We start from the raw sequence: 23467 nt of genomic DNA, 5'->3' as shown, positions 1-23467 counted from the left end.
CGTAAGCGTGCTGCGGAGCAAAAGCAGGGAAAAGAATGCAGATGTGCAGCGCTGGCACTCCTCTCCGAAATCCCCTCATCAAATGCCCGCCAACACCACGCAGATGAACAGATGAAAAGCACCGCTGCATATAAACCCGACCCGGCCTGAACCCCAAACAAGCAGTAAATATACTACCGTATACACGACACAGGGCACTATTACATCCATACATATGTACGCACGTTCGTTCGTTTCACCGGGCCGTCTCCACGCGCTGCACCCGCCCCCGGCCGCGCGCCGCCGGCTCCGACTCCGCCTCGTCGAGATCCTCATCATCGTCATCATCGTCACTATCCACCTCCGCATAGCTCTCCACGCGCAACCTACTCCGCCTCCTCGGCGCGCCGTCAGCGCCCTCCTCCGAAGCGGCATTATTATTCGGCTGCGGCGCCTCCTTCTCGAGGGGATGTTCGCGCTCGTACGCCTCCCTCAGCGCGGCGGCGCGGCGGTCCCAGTCCTCGGCGGCGGTCCTGAACGCGGCGAGCGCGTCGGCGTACGCGCGCTTCTGCTCCTCGGCCATCTCGATGTACGGGCGGCGCACGTCCTCGGGGGCGTCGCGCCACATCTTGGCGCTCATGATGCGCACCTCGTTGGCCGAGGGCCGGCCCTTGCCCGGGCGGCGGGCGGCCTCGAGGCGCGCGCGCGCGTCGTCGTGGTGCGCCTTGCTGTAGAAGATGTAGGCGTTGAGGGCCGGCTTGGCCGGCGCGAGCGGGCGCGGGCCGAGCTGCGCGACGATGTGGTCCCAGAGGGCGGCCTCGTAGGCTTCGCGGCGGGCGCGGGCGGGGTCTTTGGTGGTGGGTTGCTCCGGGTAGAGGGCGCTGGCTTTGCGCTTGAGGGAGGACGAGGACGAGGACGCGGAGGCGGAGTCTTTGGGAAGGATGAGGGGGGTGGGGATGGGGATGGGGCCGAGGAGGGCGTCGATAATTTCGGAGGCGGCGCGCAGGCCCGAGAGGTAAGCGCCGTGCACGGTGGCCGGGTGCGTGCCTGAGGTGTGCTCGCCGGCGAAGAAAAGGTTGCCGACGGGGCGGGCCATGGTGTCGTAGTCGTCGGCTTTCATGTCCGGTCCGGCGGACGAGTAGCTGCCACGGGCGAACTTGTCGGACGCCCAGCGCGTGACAACCGCCTCGACGGGATAGGGCACCCGGGCGCCGTAGACGCTGCGGAGAATCTCGATGGCCTCGGTGACGAGGTCGTCGTTGCAGGTCTGCTCCGTGTCGAAGCCGGCATCGCCGGCCATTAGGGCTAGCAACACGGGCAGGCCGCTGGTTTTGCTGACGTTGAACCACTGGAAGAAGCGCCCCCGCCGAGAGGCGTAGTCTTTCTGGTCCACGCTGTTACGGTTCGTCGGGGTCCGTAATACGCCAAATATGTCGCGGTCTTCCTCCCAAAACGGTTCCTTGAACACCAAGATCACCTTGTTCAGAACGCCAAAGCCGAGACGGTCGATGGCCTCCGACTTCCAAGACGGCAGCGGCGGCTCGAAGCGCACGTTCCCGTGTTTCAGCACGCCCAGGGGTATCGTGCAGACGACGTAGTCGGCTTCTACGGTGGAGCCATCTTCGCAGCTCACTACCGCAGGGCCGGATGGGCTGTTGGCCGTGTAGGTGATCTTGTTGACAGGCGACCGTTGTCGGACATCCAGGGGGGTGGGCAGGTGCATGAGGCCCCTGGGGACGCTCTGATAGCCCCCCACCACCATGGAGTGGCTGCCCTCCCATTCGTTGCCCGCGTCGATGTCCCACCCCTGCAGACTGAGCTGGTGGTAATTCGTCGCATTGCTGTACTCCAAGTTGGCGACGTGCCAGTTCATGAGCCTGAAGTCCTGGGCCGTCAGGTCCACGAGGTCCCGGTACTGCCCTATCACCCGGTCCATGACGCTCCCGAAAGTAGCACCCGGCTCCTTGGCTGCCGACTCGACATCCAGGTCTGCGTCCTCGCTGACGCCATGTTTCAGTGTCCACCCCATCAGCTTCGCTTTCTGCGCTGCCTTGACGGCGCCCGGCATGCCAGGCTCCGTATGTATCTTCCCGGTGGCCCGATCGGTCGACACCGGCACGAGATTCACCTGCGGCGCGATATTTTGCTGCGACACAGGCGGCGCGTAAGGTTGGGCAGCGGCAGATTCTTCCGCCTGTCGTATCGTCTTATGCGTCTCGGCCGAGCTATCCTTGCCCTCGTCGATCAAATCTCTGTTACCCTCAATGAGTTTCGAGGCTGGTGGCTTGTACTTGTACTCGCTGACCCGGTCGAGGCAGTCGTTGTGAAGCTTCTCCACCAGCTGGTCACGACGTAGATCCACCGCCTTTCCGTTAGAATCGTAGAGCGTCGTGTCCGGCCTCAGCAGGTGGTAGGCGAGGCCCAACTGCCCTCTGACTAGAATATTCAAGGGATTACCCCTATCAAAGCCGGTGATGATCATTCCTCCCATCTCGGCGGTAAATCGCTTCCCCTGAAATTGGTCTGGGATCTGTTTTGGTCTCGTCTGCAAGGCCCGAGAATAAACCCTGCCGCCTATCCGGTTTCTTCCCTCAAGGACGATCACCCGAGGCGGTTCTTCGCCCATACGGCGGAAGTTCTTGGCGTATTGTGCAAAGAGCCCCTCCAGTTGCCTTGCACAACCGAGGCCGGCCATGCCCGCGCCGATGACGACGACAGTCCTGCGCTTCCCCTTGGGAGAGGCGCTGTGGGAATCCTGGCGCGACGGCCGCGCCTCGACACAACCGAAGTTGATGTAACCACGACGGACAAGCCAGTCGAAACAGACGCTAGCGAGGTCGAACCACCTCGCGTCTTTGGCGCAGCCGATGGCTTCCTCGCGGGTAACGGGGATTTGGGGGTTCCTGACCCATAGCCTTAAGATGCCGTTCCTGATGTTCAGGTAGGTCGTCACTTGCGCGTGGCTAATGTGATCGCGAAGCATCAGGTACTCTTCTTGATGGAGCGAGTAAGGGTTGAGTCTCGACGCCTCAGCTGCCATGACACACTGCAGCGCGTACTCTTGGAGGGGGAGATCGGGAGGGATGGAGACTTTTGGCCGCACATCCCACTTTCGCCTCGGCGAGTCCATCGGCTGGGTGGGGATGGCAGTGCTGGGGACTGGGGCTTCTCTTGAACTGTCGGCATCGACAGGGGTGGTAGCCTTGCTCGACTCGGACCGGATAGACGAGAGATCGGAGTGCTCGGAGAGCGAAGACAACGAGGATGAGAGACAAGGCGTCTCCTTTGTGGAAGTTCCGTTTGGCGGCGGGATCGACACCGGGGCGGGTGCGGGCGGTGGAGGAGGAGAGGAGGGTGCGGGTGTTCTGTTCTTGATTCAGCAATGGCTAGTGCAAGCGGGCAGCCCCCGGGCAGCCAGGAAGAGATGGCGGCCAATAACGGCAGCACATTATGGAGCAGTTGAGGCATGCGCCTGAGTGAAACCAGAAATGGGCGCAGTGAACCAGCGACCATCAAAGCAAGTCGGGGGGCTACACATACATAGCCTTTTCCTCCTGGGCCAGGCCGGCCGGGGCGGCTGATTCAGGATCGTCGACGACCATGGCATCCATGTCTTCGGTCCAAACAACAATTTCGGCGGCAATGTTCTCCGAGCTCCCCGTCGAAGTGCGATGTGTCGTCTCTAGGGAGAGCTCTTGGTCTGACAACGAGGTGGCAGACGACGACAGAGGCTTGGTGGGACTGTTGAGTGAAGTGCGCGTTGAGCGGCGTGAGTCGAGCTCCCTGGCTCCTCTCGAGAGGCGTTTTGCTGAACGGCTAGACTGTCTCAGACGGAGCCTCGAAGAACTTCCCATTATATCGACGGGAACCACGGGCCACGGGGGATGTGGCTTGGGGTCTTCGCGATATCTGGAGTCGGGATGGTTGTCGTTGCACACGGGCCCGCTCGCCCTGGTGCCATATGAGGCGAGGGCCGGGGGTCTGCAGGGCGGCGAGGGGCCGCAAGCTGGTGTTTACAGGCCAATGGCCAGATGTGAGGCTCGTGTGTGTGTGTGGCTATGGGTGAAGCTGGGCCTGGATCTCTGGTTGCACGCATCAGCATGACATATCTGGGACGTCGAGAGGGTTAGATACGTGAGGGACGACGGGGGCCGGGAATTGCTTCTCAATTTGCACGGTTGCGGGCCAAGCCAAGTTGCAGGTCACAGGGAAAAATGCGGCATACCTCGAATACACATATCGAGCCGCCGCACACGCCGTGCCGTTGGGCAAAGAGCAGCTCGTGATTGCGGCTCGGTCTCAAGAATAGGTACGGAATACAGATGAGGGATTGATATCACTGGAGAATCGGCTTAGAAGCCCCTACGGGCGGGCTCGCTGTGTGCAAATGAGGAGTCTCGGGTCCAGGTCTAATGAGAGAGACAGTGCAGGTTCGTCTCCACAGTGCCACTGAGCCGCTGTGAGTCCAACATGGAGGCGCTGACCGAGAGCATTGAAACAGGCCATTTCAGGCATGGTATCATCACGTGAGCGCCCATAAACAGCGCCTTCGCCAACCCACACAACCCCCCGCCAGACATTCCAGGTTCCTCCAGGTATCGTGCACAGGTAGGAGGTAGGGTCAAGGCCGGTAACATAGAACTTCCGGGCAACTTCCTCCTCGAGAAGCGTCATCCTCTGGGGCTTCGAGATGCAAGCCCAACGACGCCTCCCTGCCGGTTCGGGTATCATCGTATTATTCCCGTATGGACATGAAACTACCGGCTTTGACACATCCGTGCAAGCATTCCCGGCGCTCCCCGAGAGTTTGTTTTGTTTTAAAACAGCATTCTCTCCCTTGTTCTCCGAATGACCACCCCAAAGCTCACACCAGCTGCGCTGATAGCAACGTCTCATTTTATTTGGGGTGCCCCGATGTGATTCATCTAGCCGGCGGAGGTGGCGGAGCCTGCGGGGTGCTCTTCTCGAACGTCTCCTTCTCGATCGCTGCATCCATCATCCTGTTTCCGCTAATGATCGATGTGGTGCAGATGACGATGTTTCTCCGCGCTGCTCCCGATGCACACAGAGTCAGTTAAACCAGGTCCTGAGTGAATGCTGAGGGCCATCGCTGTCTGCCACCCGCCTGACCCACCTTCTTCTTGCCTCGCAAGGAACCGCAGGGCGGCAATCTCTGTGAAAGTGATGCCGCCTACGAACACCACAAAGACGGTCTTCTTGTCGCCTGTCCCACCCGACAACAGCGCCCGCGCCTTGACTGCCTTGTCCTCGCCCTTCTGGATTTCGTCGAATGTCTGGCCTCGGACGTGTTTGACCGCGTCGTCGAAGCCGCGCCAGCCCTGGGCTCCCCCGGCGGCGGGGCCCGGCGCGTTGGTCGCCCCGGCGCCTTTTGTGATGGAGACGAGATACTGCTTCTGCAGCACGCACTGCACAAGCCGGATGGATAGGGGAGCGTAGCCGCTGTACACGTAGGCGATGTCATTGGGATCGTGCTCGTTGACCTCATCCACGATGAGCCGGAGCTGCTTCCGCAGATACGTGTAGTTCGTCTTCGTTCCCTGAGCGCCCGCCGAGCCCGTCATGGGAATCATCGAGGCCAGGGGTGATGTCCTCGACAGCAACATCTGCAGCCGCTCCAGGTTGTGGAGGGTCAGGAGGTGCTGGTAGCCATACCCCTGCAGGATCAGCCGCCGGAAGTGGTCCAGCTCCTTGGCTTTGATGCCGCCAGAAATGCAAGAGTAGATGCACAATAACCTGAGAACCTGGGGCAGCGGCGTGTCGCGAGCTATGAGCTCCTCGATCGCGTCGAATTGCGACGACGGGTCCGCCCCGGCCGCGAGGTTCTGCTGGACTTCTAGCAGCTTGTTGAAGCTCTCGGTCCGCGTGTACTTGATGATTTCCTCTGCCATGCCCGTGTGTATCTTCACACTCTGCTGTTCGGCTTGGTAGCCAGGCAGCTTCTGTACGAACTCCTTGAGCTCCGCTGCCGTCTTGGAATTGTGCCTACTCTCGTAGTCGCTCTGCAGCCGGCGGGCAACCTTGTTCAGGAGACCACCAACGATGGCAAAGTTGGCGTCCCGGAGCTGCGCAAATAGCGCATCCGACCCATCCAGCTGGATCTTGCGCTTCCGCGACGGCCCATTGCTCACCGGCGCAGCTGCCGATGTGCCCGGCCCCGATGGTTGAGCTGGTGCACCGACGATGGTGGCATCGACATCGGTCTGATTGTTCCGAATTCCAAAAACCTCATCTAGCAGGCCCTCGTACGTCAACTGCGTCAGGAGCGGCGTCACGAAGTCAACCTCGCGGTCGATGATGATGACGTTCTCGATCGTGGTGCTGGGACCCAGCCCGGCTCCGTCCGTTTCGCCTGCATCCTCTCCAGCGAGCAGTTCCTGCCGCATGCGAGAAAGGAGGTCGGCTACGCGTTTGGCATTGTCTCCCTTGCCGATGATGCGTGGAAACAGTCCGTGCCGCTGCTGGATGCCCATTAACGCGCGGGCGAGCAGGAAGACGGGAGTCGGGTCCTTGGCTAGATATAGATCCCGGAAGGAATCGTTCAGTTCCAGCGACAGGACATCCTTTTCCAGTGGGAAAAAGAAGAGCGGCAGCTCGGAGACATTGGTGTCACCCAGGACGCCGGCTTCCTCCAGCACCTTGTCCGACAGCAATGTCCGGCGCGGCACCCAGAAGATGTGGAATTCGTGGGGCGACTGGCTCTCTCGTTGGAGCCGGATTACCTGGTCTACGCATTGTCTGTCAGCACGCGATGATGGCATCAACTGCTTGTCTTGCGACGTCCAGTGAGGCTATAGGACCGCGCTGGCCTGACCGGCTCCATATACGGCCCATCTGACTGACAGGCGCCGAGTGGCGGAAGAGCTCAGCACTGTCTACTCTAGGGCCGAGAGTGACAATTTGAAAATTGCAGGGAGAGGGAGTTTGGGCGTGCGTGATTGGTTTTGGAGTGAGTCTCACCGGCGATGGCGTGAGCATTGCGGGCAGACTCGCCCCGCGCAATGAAGACGACATTCCGCTGGCTGGTGTCTGTGTTTTTGTTCTCGAGGAAGAAGAAATTGTCGACGCCGTAGTCGCGCAGGGTCGAGGCCTTGACCACGACACCAAGTGGACCTGCTAGCTCTTTTTCGATAACGAGGTTTTTCTTGCCGCGGACCTAGGGGAAGGCGTGCGGTCGGTCAGTCTCATCGCGTCCTGCGCGCTGCGCTGCGTCCCTCGCCTCAGCGAGGCGCGCCGCGCCGGATGCATCGACTTACTCCCTCGAGGAGATGTAGCAGGTCCTTGCGCGCTCTGTCTCTGACCTGCTCCGTGTCAAACGCCGCACGAGGAGCCATGGTAGTGAGCTCTCCATGCGGCGTTCCGCGGATGCTGCTGGAACATGACCACTGAGCTCGTGTTTGGCTGCCGAAGGAATGCCGAGCGGGTCCAAGCTCCAGGCTGGTGGGGCTGTCGAAGTTGCTTTCGTCGCTGCCTAATTTAGTTAGCGGCGATTGGTGTGGAACCGAAACCGACGAAGTCCACTTTTACATCAAGCAACAAGAGACGCTGGAAGTCAATCACAACCGATAACATCTGCGTATCTAGGTACCAGGTACCTAGCACAACAAGGCAGCGACGTCTTTGAGCTAAAGATCACTCTCATACCTCCATGGAACATACTACACGTAGGCTGTGTGTACCTTAGGCCCGCCGTTTCCTCCACATATGACCCCGGGAGAGCGGAATCTTACGCGTCGCGATGTGAGCGCCTCCGATGTGAGCGCCTCCGTCCACCTCGAACCGCCCAACGGCCAAGCGCTCTCCGATGCATCAATGCGGCCAGCAAAGTTGATCGACCGAATGCACACAAACCCATCGAACCGCTGGTAAAATTCAACGCTCGAATCCCAACCAGGAAGCCAATAAACCCAGGCTTTCGAAGTGAAAATGAAGCAAAACAACGAAAAAGAAAACCAACTTCCCGAGGAAAGACCCCCAAGACGGGGTCATACGTCGTTGTCGTGGTAGTAGAATTCGATGTCCTTCGGCCGAAGGCGGTTTCCCCGGACGAACTCCTCGTCTCCAGGCGGCCGCTCGTTCTTGGAGTTGCCCGTCAACATGCTCTGCAAGCTCATGCAGACGCTCTCAACGTTCTGCACCGGACTCCAGCCCTGTTGCCCGAGGAGGTCGAGGCAGATGATGCCGTTCGAATAGATGTGGGGGTGTATTGGGATCGGCCGGTCGGGAAGCTTCACGAAGACCACTTCGGGCGGTTCTGCAAGCGACGAGCTCCAGGTTAGAATCGTTGCAGGCTGAACCCCCCCTCCGCGCCGCGCGCACATGGCGCGCAGGACATACCGATGGGATATGACGAGGCAAAGCGGAACTTCAGCCTGTACGTCTCGTTCTGATAGAGCGGGTTGTTGTCTAAGACCCTGATGTCCAAGAGCCACTCCTCGAAGTTGTCCGCCGAAACCAGCTCAATTCCCGGCGGGAGCGAGCTGCGTATCTAGAAGGAAAGCATTAGACAGGGCGCCTATGCACAGGGCGACACGCCGCAAACCTTAGAGAGCTCCTTGCTCAACCTCTTGGCAGCAAAGTGCCCCGCCATCTTCGGTCGTGATGCTGCGCGAGAGGCAGAGGGTGACCATGCGCAGGTGGCGGGATGTGGAGATCAAGCAGCTAGGCGGGGGCGGGGCACATCAGGTTGCCTGTTGGCGCAAATACTAGGTAGGTCGTGATACGGTTGGGAAGCCAACGAGCGTCTGAGCCCTCAGAGCTGGAAGATGCGCCAGCCACAGGTGAGGCAGGGCGCTGATCGAAGACGGGCCGCACTTTCTTAGGTGGTATTCCGTATAAGGCTGGGAATCGGGCGGGGAGGAAGACTGACTACCTGGAAAGTCGCGGCTGCCAGAGGCCAGCTCTGGGGGGTTGCAAGGCCCCACTTGCCGACCTTATCTTACCAACGTCACACACCACCTTTCATTTAGTTTGCCACCCACGAGTCAGGAACGAACCAAACATGAACTGTTAGATGTGAACTTGATTTCTTAGTTCATTGGCATTATGTACTCTTTCTTTTGTCTTCTTATTCTACATTTTCTTTATATTCCCCCCGCATCTCGCTACTTGTCAATCTGAAGTGAATAATCAGCCTACCTACCTTACCTAGTGTACTTATGTTGCATGCATTATCTCTTGACTGTCTGTAAATTGCAAGCAGCAGACAAAAGATCTGAGCTCCCGGAATTCAGGAACCGGGGAAGAGCATGGCGTTTCTTGGATCCAAACGCACGATTTGACCCGTCACGATTTGACCCGTCACGATTTGACCCGTCACGATTTGACCCGTCACTGTGCCATACGCTGGAGGCGGCGCAGAACCCCTCAAGGCTTCTGTGTAGGCACCTTCTGATGGCGATGACCGTTGCTGAGCCAATGAAGCGCGAAGGGAGCACCATGCGAGCGTGCAGCAGAGAGAGTAGGTAGGTATATACCTGTTATGACATGAGAAGGCAGAACAGAACCAACATGAGACAGCGCCTTCTTTTTTGTCAACCTTTTTCCCTCACTTGGGTGTGCTCCCCGGATGACTTTCACATCCTCCAGCATTCTGAATCCTAGCGCGGCAGGGGTCCACCCACCATGCTACCTTAGGATTCAGACGGGAATGCTGGAAGAGGCGTAGGAAGTGCTGCACACAGCTTGGTCCTGGGCTAACTTGAGTAACTATCTCCGTGCTGGGGACAGACTGGTGTGTGTAACCAACACACCTAGATGGCCTTTGACGACCCCACTCAGTGAGATACCTGGAGGGAGTGAAGGTCCGGAGTAGCTTCCAGGTTCACATGCTTGGCGGAGCGACCCACCCTTCTGGCACAGCCCAGTAGTGTTCCTCCGTCGCGCGCTCCGTCGCGTAGTGTAGAACCCAGCACGCAGCCAGGCCGCCATAGCAACCGCTGTCTGGAACCAACAGGAGATAAAATGCCTGATGGGGCCAAGCAATCCCTCGCTTCCGTCCATCTAGGCTGTCTGTTGACCAAGAAAGAGACTTGATGACAGGTATTTAGATGTCTAGCCCTTGGGGAGTCATCTCCGCTGAATCTCCCAGTGAACTGGTCCCTTACTGAAAACGGCAGGCCTCCCAAGCTGCGGGGCCCTTGGTCCTCCATTGTACTGTATTCCGTACACTACTCGTTTGCCTTAACTTGGGCAGGTTGGCTACTGTCAGCCCAACGTGGAATTGCTGCAAATACGCCGCTCGCTCTGCCTTGTCGGGTCTTTATCGTTGTCTCCCTCGCGGCGCATGCCCTCCCTAGCCAGCCGATTTAAGGGTCCGCAAGACCCCTTGCCTTCAGCTTGTTGAACCGCCGCCAGCTTCCAGCCTCAGCCGCTTTCCGCAATTTCGCACCGCCCAGGCGCTGCCCCTCCTCAGCCCCGCCCCTTCGCCCCTGCGTACCAGCACCGACTTGCCAACACAGCTAACGGTGGGCTCAACCCGACTCTGTGACGCTGTCAACACGACTCGTAGACTGCGGAATTGAGCACAAGCTGGAAGTTCGTTTCGACCCTACTTGTATCGCGCCGATCTCCAGCGGCGCGCCCCGCGATACCCTCTGAGCTTTCCTCCTTCCTGCAAAGCTCGGCACCATGAGCTGTAAGTCCCACTCAGTTCGTCTGATGCTCACCCGCTTCGGTCTGTTCCGTTCAACTTCATGGTCCCAGTCCTAGGCGGCGCTGTCCGGATTCACACGCAGAGACTGATGCGCATATCATGCAGTCACGAACATGCTCAACCGCCTGCATGGGCAGCCCGAGAGCTACGAAAAGAAGTGCGCAGCCCCCACCTCGCCTCCCGTCGCCGTGGCAATCGCACTGACGCGCCGAAATCCAGGGCCAAGTACCGCTTCGGCCGCACCCTGGGTGCCGGCACGTACGGCATCGTCAGGGAGGCGGAAGGCCCCGATGGCCCCGTCGCTATCAAGGTCATCCTGAAGAAGGTCGTCCGGGGCAATGAGCGCATGGTGCTCGACGAGCTAGAGATGCTCCAGCGTCTAGACCACCCGCACATTGTCAAGTTCGTCGACTGGTTTGAATCGAAAGTGCGTTGCGGAATCTCCACCCTCCCGCGGAAGGCATGAGAACCGCCGAGGCTAACCTTGGCCTTTGCGCAGGACAAATATTACATCGTCACCGAGCTTGCGACTGGCGGCGAGCTGTTCGACCGGATCTCCCAGCAGGGACGGTTTACCGAGAAGGATGCATCCCAGACCATCAAGCAGGTCCTGGACGCCGTCAACTATCTGCACCAGAACAATGTCGTTCACCGCGGTAAGTCTTACCGCTGGGGACAACACTCCAGGACATCGTGCTTATCCTGTTCTCTAACCGTCGCACAGACCTTAAACCCGAGAACCTCCTCTACCTCACCAAGGCCCCGGACTCGGACCTGGTTTTGGCCGACTTCGGCATCGCAAAGACGCTCCACAGCAAGGATGAGGTGCTCAGGACAATGGCCGGCTCGTTCGGCTACGCCGCGCCCGAAGTGATGATGAAGATGGGCCACGGCAAACCCGTCGACATGTGGTCGCTCGGCATCATCACCTACACTCTGCTCTGCGGCTACCCCCCTTTCCGCTCCGAGGTCCTCCAGGATCTGATCGATGAGTGCAACGCCTGCAACGTGGTGTTCCACGAGCGGTACTGGAAGGACGTCAGCAACGACGCCAAGGACTTCATCTTGAAGCTGCTGAGAGCAAACCCCGCCGAGCGGTGGACGAGCGAGGTAAGGCTAGGCTTTCCCCTACCCTCCCCCCGGACGCTGTCTACTCCCGGGTGTTACGGACTCACTAACTAACGCGCACGCTCCGCTCCAGCGCGCCCTCGCCCACCCGTGGCTCAGCGGCAAGAACGCGACCGACCACAACCTGCTGCCCGAGATCCGCGCCTACCTCGCCCGCGCGCGGCTGCGGCGCGGCATCGAGATGGTCAAGCTGGCCAACCGCATCGAGGCGCTCAAGATGCAGGAGGAGGACCCGGACAACTCGGACATGCCCAAGGACGCCACGCTGGCTGCGGACCAGAGCCGCCACTTCAATCCCTCGGATGCTAACAACGGCGGTGAGGACAGCGGCACCGCCGGCGGCAAGCGCAAGCTGTCCAAGACCATCAAGGGCGCCATCTTCCGCGAGGTCGTCCTCGCAAAGGTGCGCGAGATGAAGGAGCAGGAGGAGACCCAGAAGATCACGGAGGAGGCGGCCAAGAAGGTTTCATAAAGGTGGGGTGAGAAGGAAGGGGGCTAGGGGATGATACCACGGTGGGCAGTAAATTACTGAAAAATATAACATGAGAAGAAGGGGGGGCATGGGGGGAGGGATCTGAAAACGAATGGGGAATGTCGGGGTTTGATGTTGGAAGATGCTTTGGGTTGTTGGGCTTTCTTTGCTCTGATGGGAAAGGAGGATGGGTGGAGGCTGGAGGGTAAGAGGTTTCTGTCATACCCAGTGTTTAGGCTCGCTCGCAAGCCGGTTCGCTGTTTTATCTTGCGGGCCGTGCAAATCTGCCATGATCTGATTCTGTTCCGAGCGCCAGTTCCTCATCGGGAAAGCCGCGCAGTTGAATAGACACAGCTGGGTAACGTGAGGTAGTGATCCTTCCATTGCTTTTGAGTCATCCAAGCCTTGGTTGATTTCTGGCCGGCCGACAGCAAATGAGTCTGTGTCCGTGATGATCATGTTTGCTTGCCGGGTCGGTCTGCGTAACATCGCCACTCAAGCATGTTAGCCCCTGAGATTGTAAATAAGGTTGGCTTTCAACGTTATCCCCCGTTTCCCGCGCGACATGCAGAACCATCCCATAATACGCTGACCTGTTGTCCTCGGGCTAGACGTGGGCTCATGCAGAGCAGGGAAAATCAAGTCCGAGCAATGAACGTAAGGAACCCTTTGCCACGTACTCGGTTCGCCGGTAATAGGTGAGATGGCTCGCGACGTGACCCTCGCCGCGACACGGGCTGGTACTGCGAGCGACAACATAGCGTAGACATAGAATCTGAGGCGAACTGTATACAGATTACACAACTACGAATGCGGACGCATAGCTGCCCACTGGCTTGTTGACATTCCCCCTTAAAGCGTTCAAGGTTTGAGAAGTAACCTCCCACCTAGCGAAATATATGCAACCAGCCACAGAACAAAATGTAGAATAAAATAACAACAGATGCATATGCCGCTAACCTGTGCTCGATATGACAACCAGATAATATCCCGCCAACCACAGATAACCCCAGGTGATATAGCTCTTATCCATCAATACCAAACAGCAATGAAGCACAACCGCCATCTCCAGAAAGATGGATGAACTTTAACTCCCCATGCGCCCCCACGACCCCGACCCAGCGCGCCATGCATTTATAAAACTCCTAACAAAAAAACGCCAATTCCCCCCTTTTCTCCAAGGTATCAACCTCGACCCCCTTCAAGCAGACACACAGAGAAACAAAAGACAGAGCTGGCCGCGCTCTACGCCAGCTCCGCCATGACAGCATCGCACAGCGCCTCGTACCTCGCCGGATCGAAGCGCTTCCTTTGCCAGCCGATGCTTCGTAGCCGCTCGATGCGAGCGCGGAGGTCTGGCGCGGAGGCGCGCCCGGCGCCGTGGTTGCTACTGCTAGGCTTGGCATTTTCGTTGGCGGTGATAGTCGTCGTCATCAGAGACGGAGACATGGATGCCGGTTCGGACGGTGAAGGGCCATTGGGTCCTGAGGAAGCGGAGGCGGAGGAGGAAAGCAGCTGGTCGAGGCTGGTGGAGTGGCGGGCGAGCTGGGCGCGCAGGCTCGAGAGGTGCTCGCAGTAGCGGTGGACGGCGCGGGCGGCGAGGTATGCGTTCTGGTCGTCTTGTTCTTCTGGGCCGTTCACGGCCGCACGGGGGCCGGACTCAGATTCGTCCTCGTGCTCGGGTATGGGCTGCAGGGGAAGCTCGATCTCTTGAAACTTGGGCGAGGGAGCTGGCTTGTCTGGGAGCGCTTGTTGCGTGGCCGGTGCGGCGGCGGGGAAGAAGGCGTCGTCGAAGCCGAGGGTGGGCGAGTCCGGGCGGATGACTGGCTCAGCGGCGACCGGTTGCAATGACTGCTCCTTGGGAAGGGAGAAGGACACCTTCTTGACGCGCCTCGAAGGCGATAGGGGTCGCTTGGCGGTGAGATCGTCGAACGAGCAGACCGAGTTGGTCGGCGAGGAGAGCCGTGTGTCGGGCGTCCATGCCCGGGAGCTGATGGATCCGGAAGGCGAGTGGCAGCTAGAGCCCCGTGACGAGCTAACGGAGCCCGGACGGAACTTTCGGAGCACCGACTCCTCGGCGGAATTGATGAGCGAGGCGGCCTGATTGAAGTGGGTGCGAGCTTGTTGCAGGAGATTGGCGCGCAGGGCCGAGGTGGGAGGAAGCGGACGCGCGCAAATCTCCATCGAGGTGGCCGCGTAGAAGTGAAGGTAAATCAGATACACCGGCTCAACCTGGGATGCATCCTTGATGCCGTCGAGAACCTCGAGACATCTTGCCGAGCACGCCCGGTACCCCTTGCTGAAGTATTTTCTCTTGACTTCGGCGATGATTTTCCTCCACTCTGCTGGAGTGCACGGCGGTGCCGGTTCAGATACCGTCGTCGAAACCGGCAAGCGCTTGGGAAATCCTGCCCGCGCAGCGAAGGTCGGGCTCGCCGGGCTGGTCGGGCTTGTCGAGCCGGCAGCAGACTGGCGTCGGAGAGATGATTGCGGATTCGCTATGACACTCGTCCGGTTGCTCGAGGCGAGCACCAAGGGTATCAGTCCGCCCATTGTTGGTATCGGTCGGCAGACGGTTCCTGAGCTGAGTGTCTGAGCTGACGTTTGAGGGGTCGTCCGAAGATGTAGTCGACCAAGAAGCTGGAAGCTCCGCGCGATATGTTGCTTCAGAACTCGTCACAACCACAGGCGGTCTTCCTGTGCACCGAGTCTGCCACTGTCAGCTGGTGCAAGGATGCCCCTTGTTCCGTGTTGCTCGGTAAATGAAGCGATGGGGCGAGATCGCCAAATAAGGCAACAAGCGCAATTCGCCCAGTGCACGAAGAATTTGACGCAGATTGAACAGGAGACACACGAAGAGACAGCTTCTGGGCGAGTCGGCCACGTGCGGATCCTTGAGATGATCGTACCCGGGGGGACGGTATACGGTCCGGATCGACGACGGAACAGCGCTGGTTCAAAGCGAGATGTGCAAAACGACCGGGACTGGGGGGTCTAGCTCGCGAGTCGCAGCGAGTATTAAAAAGTTATATTAGGCTGATGGTGATCAGCACCGCCGGCTACTCCCGAGCAGCAGCTGTCCAGACGCGAGAGTTTGAAACTCACCGGATGGTGGTGTTTTGGAGTTACACGCGAGACACGGGTCGGGGACGGCACCGCGGTTGTGGACAAGGAGCGAACGGATCGTGGCTGCGAACAAACGGTTTCGCGAGCAGGACTGCAAGAGAGAGAGTGTGTGAGAGTGACAGAGGACGTGTGTGTACAGGCGTGTATGTCTAGAGTACAGTAGAAGTACATCGACCACAAGATCAAGTTCAATGAAGGAGTGGGAGTGGTGGAGAGCGTTGGCAGTTGCGAGCAGTCAGACAACCACCCCCGCGATCACGTTAGCGTTCCTGTGTCTGTGCTCCTGGGAAGACAGGAAGGAAACGACAGGATGGATGACATTGCTTCCGATTTTTGAATCCTTCCTAGCCCTCTTTTAGCTGCATTGCGGCAGCGCACTTTTTCGCGGTTTTCTGCGGTGGCGTTGTGCGTGGGAAAGAAACAGCGCGGCAGGCCACCGTGACATCGGGCGGCGGCCGTGCGCCGGCACAACGGGTGCTGGGACCTCAGGGGCCCGGGCTGCAGGTGTGGCACAAATGCTACGCGATGCGTAGGATGCAATGATGGATTGGTTGATTGATTGATTGATTGATGCGGGAATCTCCACCCTTGCGTCTGTCTATATGTCTAAGTACAATGCCTACGCTACTCTGGGCTATGGGGCTGTAACGGATGCCCCTACCCTAGTAATGATGCCTGAGATGCCTTGTAGGAAGTGCTTCCTATAATCTGCCGCTACACGAAAAGATCGACGCCCTCGTCGATATAGTAATGATATTATTGATAATATTTTCGCTATACCTATAGCATTTGTAGCGCTATAGCCATTAAATGGTCCTTAGTGACCTACTAGTCGTACTCCCTACCTAATCCGTAGTATATAATGAAATATTAGGGCTTACTATTATACTTTCGTTGTACTATAATAGTGTTAATATACAACTTAGCTATAGTAATAGGATAGATAACTAAGAGCTATCTACTATATAGGTTAAACGTATAAGGCTCTAAATAGTTAATACTAACTACATTGTAGATCTTTTATAATAGTAGTATCTATAGCTAGTAGGCTAATCGTCTAACTTATTTTAAAATAGTCAAAGGTCCTATATATTGCTAGCCGAACTTATTGCCGATAATACCTATTGTAGGTATAGAGTAACCCTTATAGAGGCGTAACTAGACCTTGTGGCCAACGTTAAAGAAGTGTACCTTATAGCAATGGTCGTAGTAGTATTTAGTCGTTATAGCTATAATGGCGATAGCGTTGTATACGTTTAGGTATAGTTATAGTAGTAGCGTTGTTAGTTTTAAATTATAGTTGGTAATAACGTTGGTAATAGTAACTAGGTTAAAGCCTTTAGTAACTTCGTTAGGCGATATACCGGTTATAGCTATATAGGTAGTATTATATTTGAACTAGAGAAGTAGGATGATCTCTAGCTATTTATAGAAGTTATTAAAGGCTTAAATATAGTGCTATAGAGCTAATTCGATAGTCTAGATTATCCGTTTAGTTTAGCTATTAGTAGCTAGATAGTACGCTATAGTATATAGTAGTTTAGTACCTAGTGACTACTAGATAGTCTGCTAAAGCGCTACTATAAACTTTAGGTCTCTATCTAACAGTATAATCTTTGGTAGGCCCTAGTTTACTGTTATAAGCTAGTAGAGTAGGTGTTTGCCCTAGTCCTTAGAGGTCTATATAGTCTTGCTAAGTACGATTTAGATCTCTTTGCTAAGCTTGTCAACGATAACTATAGTAGCGTTATAGCTCTCTATCGAAATTGGGAGGTCGACAATAAAGTCGATAGTAATTATATAGTATAGGTACTCGTTGCTAATAAGTAGTTATAGAGAGCTATATAGCTAGTAGTAACGGATATCGTTGGCCTTATACTTAGGGTAGGCGTCGATGTACTTATAGACTATTCTTATAGGCTAACGAATGAAGAAGTTGCTAAAGTATATTCATAATACTTAGTATCTATAGTGGTTACCGTTGTAAATAGCGTTCAAGACGTCTATTATATAAGTGTATAGGATATAGAGGTAGGGAACTTAGCTATTTATCTTCTAGAGAAGGCTATAGTATAGTTGGAATAGCAAGGTCGCCCTATATTTAGGTACAAGGACATTGTTCTAGTTGACAACTATAAGGGTCTTTTTCTAGATAGGGTCTTCGAGATAACTCTATTATAGCCGCTTGACAAAGTCTAGGTAGATGTTCAATATAACTATGTTAGAGGTTATACTGACTATAGGAATACTAAGACTAACATCTTTGTTTATAGCTAGTTCGGAGAATGCCTAGATAGGTAATAGGTATAACGGTTCACTAGTATATATCGCCTAATGTTTTATATAGTCGTCTAGAAGGTTATCGAGGCCACCTATAGCGTTTAGATCTATAATATTATTGGTTAATAGCATTTATAACAACGTATTAGGTACTATATAGTATTTACTAGGCTTATAGAGAATGCGGAGGTCGTATTAACTAAGGTATTCTATAGCGTAGATAAGGCGCTTGTTCATTAGGGCGAAGGATATAATATCCTTAGTCGTGTTGTTGAAGCTAAGGATGGCCTTATAGTCGGTAAAGATATAGATAGGCGTAGAACGTATAATAGTCGTCTATCTTTTATATTTCGTAAGTATCTACACTAGACTAAGGACTTCTATCTCGGTAGGCTAGTACTTCTGCTCTATAAACAACAGTGTATACAATAGGTATATAATTGGCTAGATAATAGTATATAGGGGATATATAGCGATAAGACCGTCTTTGCTAAGGATCTTTCGTATTGCTATAGGCTCAATATAGTAGATTTCGGTACCGATACTATACTAGGAGACATCGATGTCTATATATAGGGGATCACTATTGTAGAAGAAGGTAATAGATATATTGTAGAAGAGCGTTGCTTTAACCACTTCGAAAGACGTGAGTTCCTCGGTCGTTAGCAACAACAACTATATAGTGTATAACTATAACTTTCGCTTACCTTTACGGTTATAGGTTTTTAGGAGGGCTATCTTCTATTGCTACAATAGTGCAATGAGGATAGAATAGAGCAGTATATTATACTATATAAAGCTAGTAGCGCTAATAAAGTACTCGAGGTCCTTGAGGGTATATAGGAACTCTAGTACAATAATCGCTACTAGCCTTTCGGCTATAGTAGATATACCTATACTATTGACTATTCGGCTAAGTACTATAGCGCTAAGGAATATAATAAACGATTTGTCAAGGCCAATAGAGATATTGCACTTATATAGCGCTTTGAATATAGTACGAAGGTAGGCAAGGTAGCTATTAGCGATAGCAAATTCGTAGCTCCTAATAACGACGTCATTGTAATATACGTCTATAGCGTCAATGTCCTTAAGAAGGAGGTCCATTTGCCGCTATATATATACGTTGCTATTCTAGTAACCTATAACAACGTAGTTGAACGTATACTAGCCCTCTATAGTATTTATAGTAAAGATCTATCTGTCTCTAGGGTCTACTAACCACTGGTAATAGAAAGCTATTGCGTCGAAGATAGTAATGTACTTTATATTGGCTAGCTATACTATAATATCGTCTTACGATTTAACGGAGTAAGCGTTAAGGAGGACTATTTTATTGAATAAGCAAATATCGACTACTATCTAGCCTTTCCTTATACCATTGGGCGTAGTACGCTAGATAATGAAGATAGGGAAGGAAAAAGGGACCTAGAAATAGGTCTTAGTAGCCTTGCCAACAGCCTTGAGCTTAGTAACGGTGTCCTTGACAATAGCTCGGTCCTCGACGTTGATAGGATAAATGTAGTATTTCTTAGGGATATAGGCTTCCCAACTAGGGCACAATTTAACGTATATCTATTGATCCTAGTCGAGGTTAACGAAGCCCTTGTCCTTAAATATATCTTAGTATTCTATTACGAGTAACTAGATAGGTATAAGCTCGTTAGGCAGAAGGTTATAGATAGTGACGCTATAGGGGTGTTTAACAGTGTTGAGGCTAGCTATCGAGAGTTGTAGCTTATCTGTAGGTTGCAGTGGCTTTTTGATAGTAAGCTTGGCGGCTATAGGGTCGTCTACTATATACACCTAGTATCCGGATATAATAGAAGTCAAGGTACCGATCTAGTAGTCTTTAGGGACTATAATAGGGTTGCTAGTGTCGTTCTATACAACAATGGAGGATATATAGTAGTCGGCGACCGCTACGAAGACTAAGATATAGTTTGAAATGCTTAGTTCGAAAAGAAGGGTTTAGCCATCGTCGATATAGATACTATAGTCGATAGAGATAGTAGTAGTAGTATATAGTAGAATAATAAGATACTTAGCAATAATGATATATAAACGGTATAGTCTTCTGTACTGTCTAGTAGTAACTAGTATTTAGATACCGCTATACGAATTAATAATAACTATATCTTAAGAGAGTAAGATGTCGAAGCCTTTAAGAGTTATATAATCTATACTTAATAGTATATTAGTATAAAGGTCGTCGACGATAGTTACTTCGTATATAAAGCTAGCGATAGTAGACTTACTAGAAGGCAAGGTATTTTAGAAATTAAGGTCAATAATAGCGTAATCGAGGCTAGAATATATATCTAAACCAATGCTATAGACTATTAGAGGGCTAGCGTAGTACCTAGTAACAGCGTTAGGGTAATAGATAGTCAACTAATACTAGTCAACAAGTGTAGCTATACAACCTATATCTATATAGATTTCTTAAAGGTCGTCTAGGCGGTCAGTGCTTAATATAATGTTGATCTTCAAATAGGTCTATAACTAGAAGCCGAAGCTAGCGCCTTAATCTAGTATAGTGTTAACCTTTGACCGAATAATGGTTATAGGCGACTATATAGCTATAGGCTATATTACGTTATTCGCTCTACCTACTATAAATAAGGGCGTAGCTCGTTTTTTAAGTCGACGATGTTAGAAAGGTATATCGAGTTATCTATCGCTAGCTAGGCATCTACTATATCGGCGAACGTAATCTTCTTACTGAGCTAAGGCCGTTTAAGATAGTCGGTATAGATATAGGCTATCAACTTGTTGTTAGAGGGGAAGGTCTTATTACAATAGCGATATACTAAGCTAATAGACATTGCTATAAACTATACGACGACTTTGTTATTAATAGAGTTGCTAGGCGGGTATAGCTCCTTTAGTACGTTAAGCCAGTTAGGAGCAATAGGATATTCGCTATCTAAGAATAGTACGTTGCTATAGAAGGAGTCTATTAGGCCGAATTGATCTTCCTCTTTAGGGGCATCTTCAACGTTGGGTTACTAATATATATCGCTATAGAAGGTAGGCGCGAGCCTACTAGGATGTTGCTACCTATTCTACTAGCTTTGTTGACGCTATAGTAGTACTAGGAGGCGACGATTCTCTAGAACCAGTAGCTATCACGGCAACTGATTATTAGGCCGTTGATTCGATAGTCTAGGATCCTAGTTATACTACTATACTAGTAGCGTCGGCTAATATAGCTAATATAGTAGGTGGTATAGCGGTACTCGTAAGCTATTATCTAGCTAGCGATAACCTTGCTACTAGTAGTCGCCTCTTCCTTAGAAGGGGGGTCGATATAGCGGCTAATATAGTTGGTATAGAGGTGGCCTTTAGTAGCGCTAGGTATATCGTTGAAGAACGCTTTTTCACTTCTAGATTTGATAGAAGAAGGCGTTGATTTCGGTAGATAGCGTTAGCTTATCTAGCTCGCTTTAGATATCGCTATCAAAAGCCTTAAATACTATAATGAGTTGGCTATATTAGCTTATATCGCAAGCCTTTGTATAGCGTATTATAGTCTAGGTAAAGGCTATAATATCTTTGCTATTAGCAATGTCTACTAAGGTGAATTGTAACTACTTAAGTATATTAAAGGCGACTAAATAGTCGATTTTAAAGTAGCTTTTAAGCTTATTGTAAATAGCTATAATAGTTATAGTACAGAGGAGCTTATAGTCCTCGTTAGTTAATATATATAAGTGCTATACCAATGTAGGACCTTGTAGGCACTACGTCTAGATACGGTATATAGCATTGTCGCTATAGGTTGTAGCTAAGTCGGTAAGGCGATTATAGAATAGGAATATATTGGTATATTTATTGACTTTTCCGTTGGCGATTAGGCTAGCGCTAGAAGGATCTATAGCAAAAGGGTCGAAGTAGCCTATATTGGCTAGCTTAAGGGTGCTATTAGCCAAAAATAGCTATACTTACTGTTCTATAGCTACCACTAGGAGGTTGCTTATATCCATATTTTAGTGCTAGCGATATTAGCGAAATACAATGGCTATTAGCTCTACTATAGCTATAGCTATAAGAGGGCTATTAGGCTCAACGTTGTTGCTATAGTTGTTAACTATAACCTATAAATAGTATTTAGGTTCCTTACTATAGGTATTAGTGTTAGTAGATATACTATAGTGGTTATAAAGCTTCTAGGTACTTCCTTTAGGGGTATTGCCAGTAGATAGGTAGTTGTAGATAGTACTTAGTTCGGTAGAGGGTATAGATAGCTATAGTTACTATAGAGTAGGTAGTGCCTAAGTCTATAAGGCGTCGTCCAACTAGATAGGCGTCACCGGTGATAGCGTAGTAGATATAGATAACGCTAAAGCTACAAAAGGTACTACGGAATATAACATTAGAGGTTCGGAAGGCGCTATAGACTACAACGTTAACTATAATATAGTAGCTAATAACGTTGTTAGCGTCAATAGCCACTAGGTCTTCTACTAGGTATAGAAGGCGTTGAAAGATTACTTATTAGTTTCCTAGGCTAGTAGCTATAGTAGTAAGTCTATAATAGCGTAGTATATATCTCCGATAAACGAATATATATAATCGAGATCCTTATAGTCTACGATAGCTATATAAGCGTACTCAGAGTCGTAGAACTATAATAGTTGCTAGGCTCTAAGCTACTAATCTATAGTCTTCGTCGATATAGAGGTAGGCAATGGCTCGCCTACACGAGATGCCGTCGGGTCTAGTATAGCCGTATCGCAGGCTAACTAGTATAGTGTTTCGCCAACTAGTATACGGTTACAAATAACCGGCTAGTTGCTAAAAAGGTTCTACTACAAGTGAAATAACGAAGACGAGGAAGATCGCGATATTGCCGTCAGTTCGATCGTATAGTAGGCACCAAATTGTAGTACAAATGCTATACGATACGTAGGATACAATGATAGATTGGTTGATTAATTGATTGATTGATATAGGAATCTCCACCCTTACGTCTGTCTATATGTCTAAGTACAATGCCTGCGCCACTCTGGGCTATAGGGCTATAACGGATGCCCCTGCCCTGGTAATGATGCCTGAGATGCCTTGTAGGAAGTGCTTCCCACAGCAGGAAGCTTCGAGCCTGGCTGCCGGGCCCTAGTCCCGGCGTGGGAAAGCACAGGCCACCCCCTGCATGAGCCGACCTCGAGACGGGAAGGTGCTCCTCATTCCTTGCCAGGTCGGGGCAAACGCAGTCCCTGTTCGCAGTCCCTGTTCGTCTCCCAAACTCAGATGCGAGATTCGCACAGACGCCACATCTTGTGTTGCTGGACGTTGGTTTCGGCGGTGCGAGCTGGCATCCTCACAGCGGCTGTCAACATCCCAAAGCAGCAAGCCAGTCGTACACTACGGAGCTACATGTCCTCAAATGACAACTCCGATTACTGGGCGTTCAACTATAGGAACTGCCGCGTTTTGACGACCATTGATCGTACTTCAGAGGTGCGGAATAGTGTCTTCCGTACACTCCAGCGTCCTATCCGGAGTGTACACTACTCCGCACTGTGGAGTTACTCCTGCCGTCTTGTCGATCACGACAAGGTCAAGCAAGCAACAAATGTGACTGCAGACCACCAACGTTGCATCTCGCAAAGAGCACTGACCTTGACCAGCAGCCCTCGGGGCTGGAGGTTATAGAGGTCCCGCCAAGACTAATTTCGGCCAATTGTCGGCAATGTTTTTACGCCGTCAGTACATCGCCAAGATCGCCAAGGGGTTTACACCATCGCCAAGGGTTAGTTCGCCGGGGGTGCGGGGGGCGGCGCTAGCCCCCCGCTGGTTAGGGTGAG

General features: G+C 52.6%; 5 protein-coding genes across 5 annotated transcripts; 1 reads left to right on the top strand and 4 right to left on the bottom strand.

The window, feature by feature from the left end:
• Window positions 1–16: 16 nt before the first annotated feature.
• On the bottom strand, window positions 17–4091 carry THITE_2121549 (uncharacterized protein). The gene is made up of 2 exons (XM_003656591.1): window positions 3520–4091; window positions 17–3344 (listed from the first exon to the last, which is right to left on the bottom strand). Exons 1-2 carry the CDS (start codon window positions 3588–3590, stop codon window positions 236–238), a joined length of 3180 nt encoding a protein of 1059 aa, XP_003656639.1. The 5' UTR covers window positions 3591–4091; the 3' UTR covers window positions 17–235.
• Window positions 4092–4758: 667 nt separating this feature from the next.
• On the bottom strand, window positions 4759–7516 carry THITE_2121546 (uncharacterized protein). Its single transcript, XM_003656590.1, has 4 exons — window positions 7254–7516; window positions 6958–7153; window positions 5114–6724; window positions 4759–5028 (listed from the first exon to the last, which is right to left on the bottom strand). The coding sequence occupies exons 1-4, from the start codon at window positions 7329–7331 to the stop codon at window positions 4901–4903; spliced, it is 2013 nt and encodes a 670-aa protein (XP_003656638.1). The 5' UTR covers window positions 7332–7516; the 3' UTR covers window positions 4759–4900.
• Window positions 7517–7924: 408 nt separating this feature from the next.
• On the bottom strand, window positions 7925–8934 carry THITE_2121543 (uncharacterized protein). The gene is made up of 3 exons (XM_003656589.1): window positions 8540–8934; window positions 8335–8485; window positions 7925–8251 (listed from the first exon to the last, which is right to left on the bottom strand). Exons 1-3 carry the CDS (start codon window positions 8585–8587, stop codon window positions 7983–7985), a joined length of 468 nt encoding a protein of 155 aa, XP_003656637.1. The 5' UTR covers window positions 8588–8934; the 3' UTR covers window positions 7925–7982.
• A 1533-nt stretch (window positions 8935–10467) lies between these two features.
• On the top strand, window positions 10468–12361 carry THITE_2121540 (uncharacterized protein). The gene is made up of 6 exons (XM_003656588.1): window positions 10468–10633; window positions 10757–10808; window positions 10871–11078; window positions 11151–11307; window positions 11376–11761; window positions 11853–12361. The coding sequence occupies exons 1-6, from the start codon at window positions 10627–10629 to the stop codon at window positions 12249–12251; spliced, it is 1209 nt and encodes a 402-aa protein (XP_003656636.1). The 5' UTR covers window positions 10468–10626; the 3' UTR covers window positions 12252–12361.
• Window positions 12362–13295: 934 nt separating this feature from the next.
• THITE_2121535 (uncharacterized protein) lies at window positions 13296–15390 on the bottom strand. The gene is made up of 2 exons (XM_003656587.1): window positions 15357–15390; window positions 13296–14948 (listed from the first exon to the last, which is right to left on the bottom strand). The coding sequence occupies exon 2, from the start codon at window positions 14802–14804 to the stop codon at window positions 13497–13499; it is 1308 nt and encodes a 435-aa protein (XP_003656635.1). The 5' UTR covers window positions 14805–14948; window positions 15357–15390; the 3' UTR covers window positions 13296–13496.
• Between the last annotated feature and the right edge of the window lie 8077 nt (window positions 15391–23467).

This window comes from Thermothielavioides terrestris, chromosome 5 (assembly GCF_000226115.1).
Source record: "Thermothielavioides terrestris NRRL 8126 chromosome 5, complete sequence".
NCBI lineage: Eukaryota > Fungi > Ascomycota > Sordariomycetes > Sordariales > Chaetomiaceae > Thermothielavioides > Thermothielavioides terrestris.
This window is presented reverse-complemented; position numbering and strand designations above follow the sequence as displayed.

What these genes read in the sequence shown, in the direction of transcription:
- THITE_2121549 (XM_003656591.1), bottom strand. Translation starts at nt 3,590, where the DNA reads ATGGATGCCATGGTCGTCGACGATCCTGAATCAGCCGCCCCGGCCGGC. An exon ending in GCCCAGGAGGAAAAGGCTAT is followed by an intron (nt 3,345 to 3,519) that starts GTATGTGTAGCC and finishes AATCAAGAACAG; the next exon opens with AACACCCGCACCCTCCTCTC.
- THITE_2121546 (XM_003656590.1), bottom strand. Translation starts at nt 7,331, where the DNA reads ATGGCTCCTCGTGCGGCGTTTGACACGGAGCAGGTCAGAGACAGAGCG. An exon ending in TGCTACATCTCCTCGAGGGA is followed by an intron (nt 7,154 to 7,253) that starts GTAAGTCGATGC and finishes GCCTTCCCCTAG; the next exon opens with GTCCGCGGCAAGAAAAACCT. An exon ending in CCTTGCGAGGCAAGAAGAAG is followed by an intron (nt 5,029 to 5,113) that starts GTGGGTCAGGCG and finishes CATCGGGAGCAG; the next exon opens with CGCGGAGAAACATCGTCATC.
- THITE_2121543 (XM_003656589.1), bottom strand. Translation starts at nt 8,587, where the DNA reads ATGGCGGGGCACTTTGCTGCCAAGAGGTTGAGCAAGGAGCTCTCTAAG. An exon ending in TGAGCAAGGAGCTCTCTAAG is followed by an intron (nt 8,486 to 8,539) that starts GTTTGCGGCGTG and finishes CTTTCCTTCTAG; the next exon opens with ATACGCAGCTCGCTCCCGCC. An exon ending in TGCCTCGTCATATCCCATCG is followed by an intron (nt 8,252 to 8,334) that starts GTATGTCCTGCG and finishes CGTCGCTTGCAG; the next exon opens with AACCGCCCGAAGTGGTCTTC.
- THITE_2121540 (XM_003656588.1), top strand. An exon ending in CCCGAGAGCTACGAAAAGAA is followed by an intron (nt 10,809 to 10,870) that starts GTGCGCAGCCCC and finishes GCCGAAATCCAG; the next exon opens with GGCCAAGTACCGCTTCGGCC. An exon ending in TCGACTGGTTTGAATCGAAA is followed by an intron (nt 11,079 to 11,150) that starts GTGCGTTGCGGA and finishes GCCTTTGCGCAG; the next exon opens with GACAAATATTACATCGTCAC.
- THITE_2121535 (XM_003656587.1), bottom strand. Translation starts at nt 14,804, where the DNA reads ATGGGCGGACTGATACCCTTGGTGCTCGCCTCGAGCAACCGGACGAGT.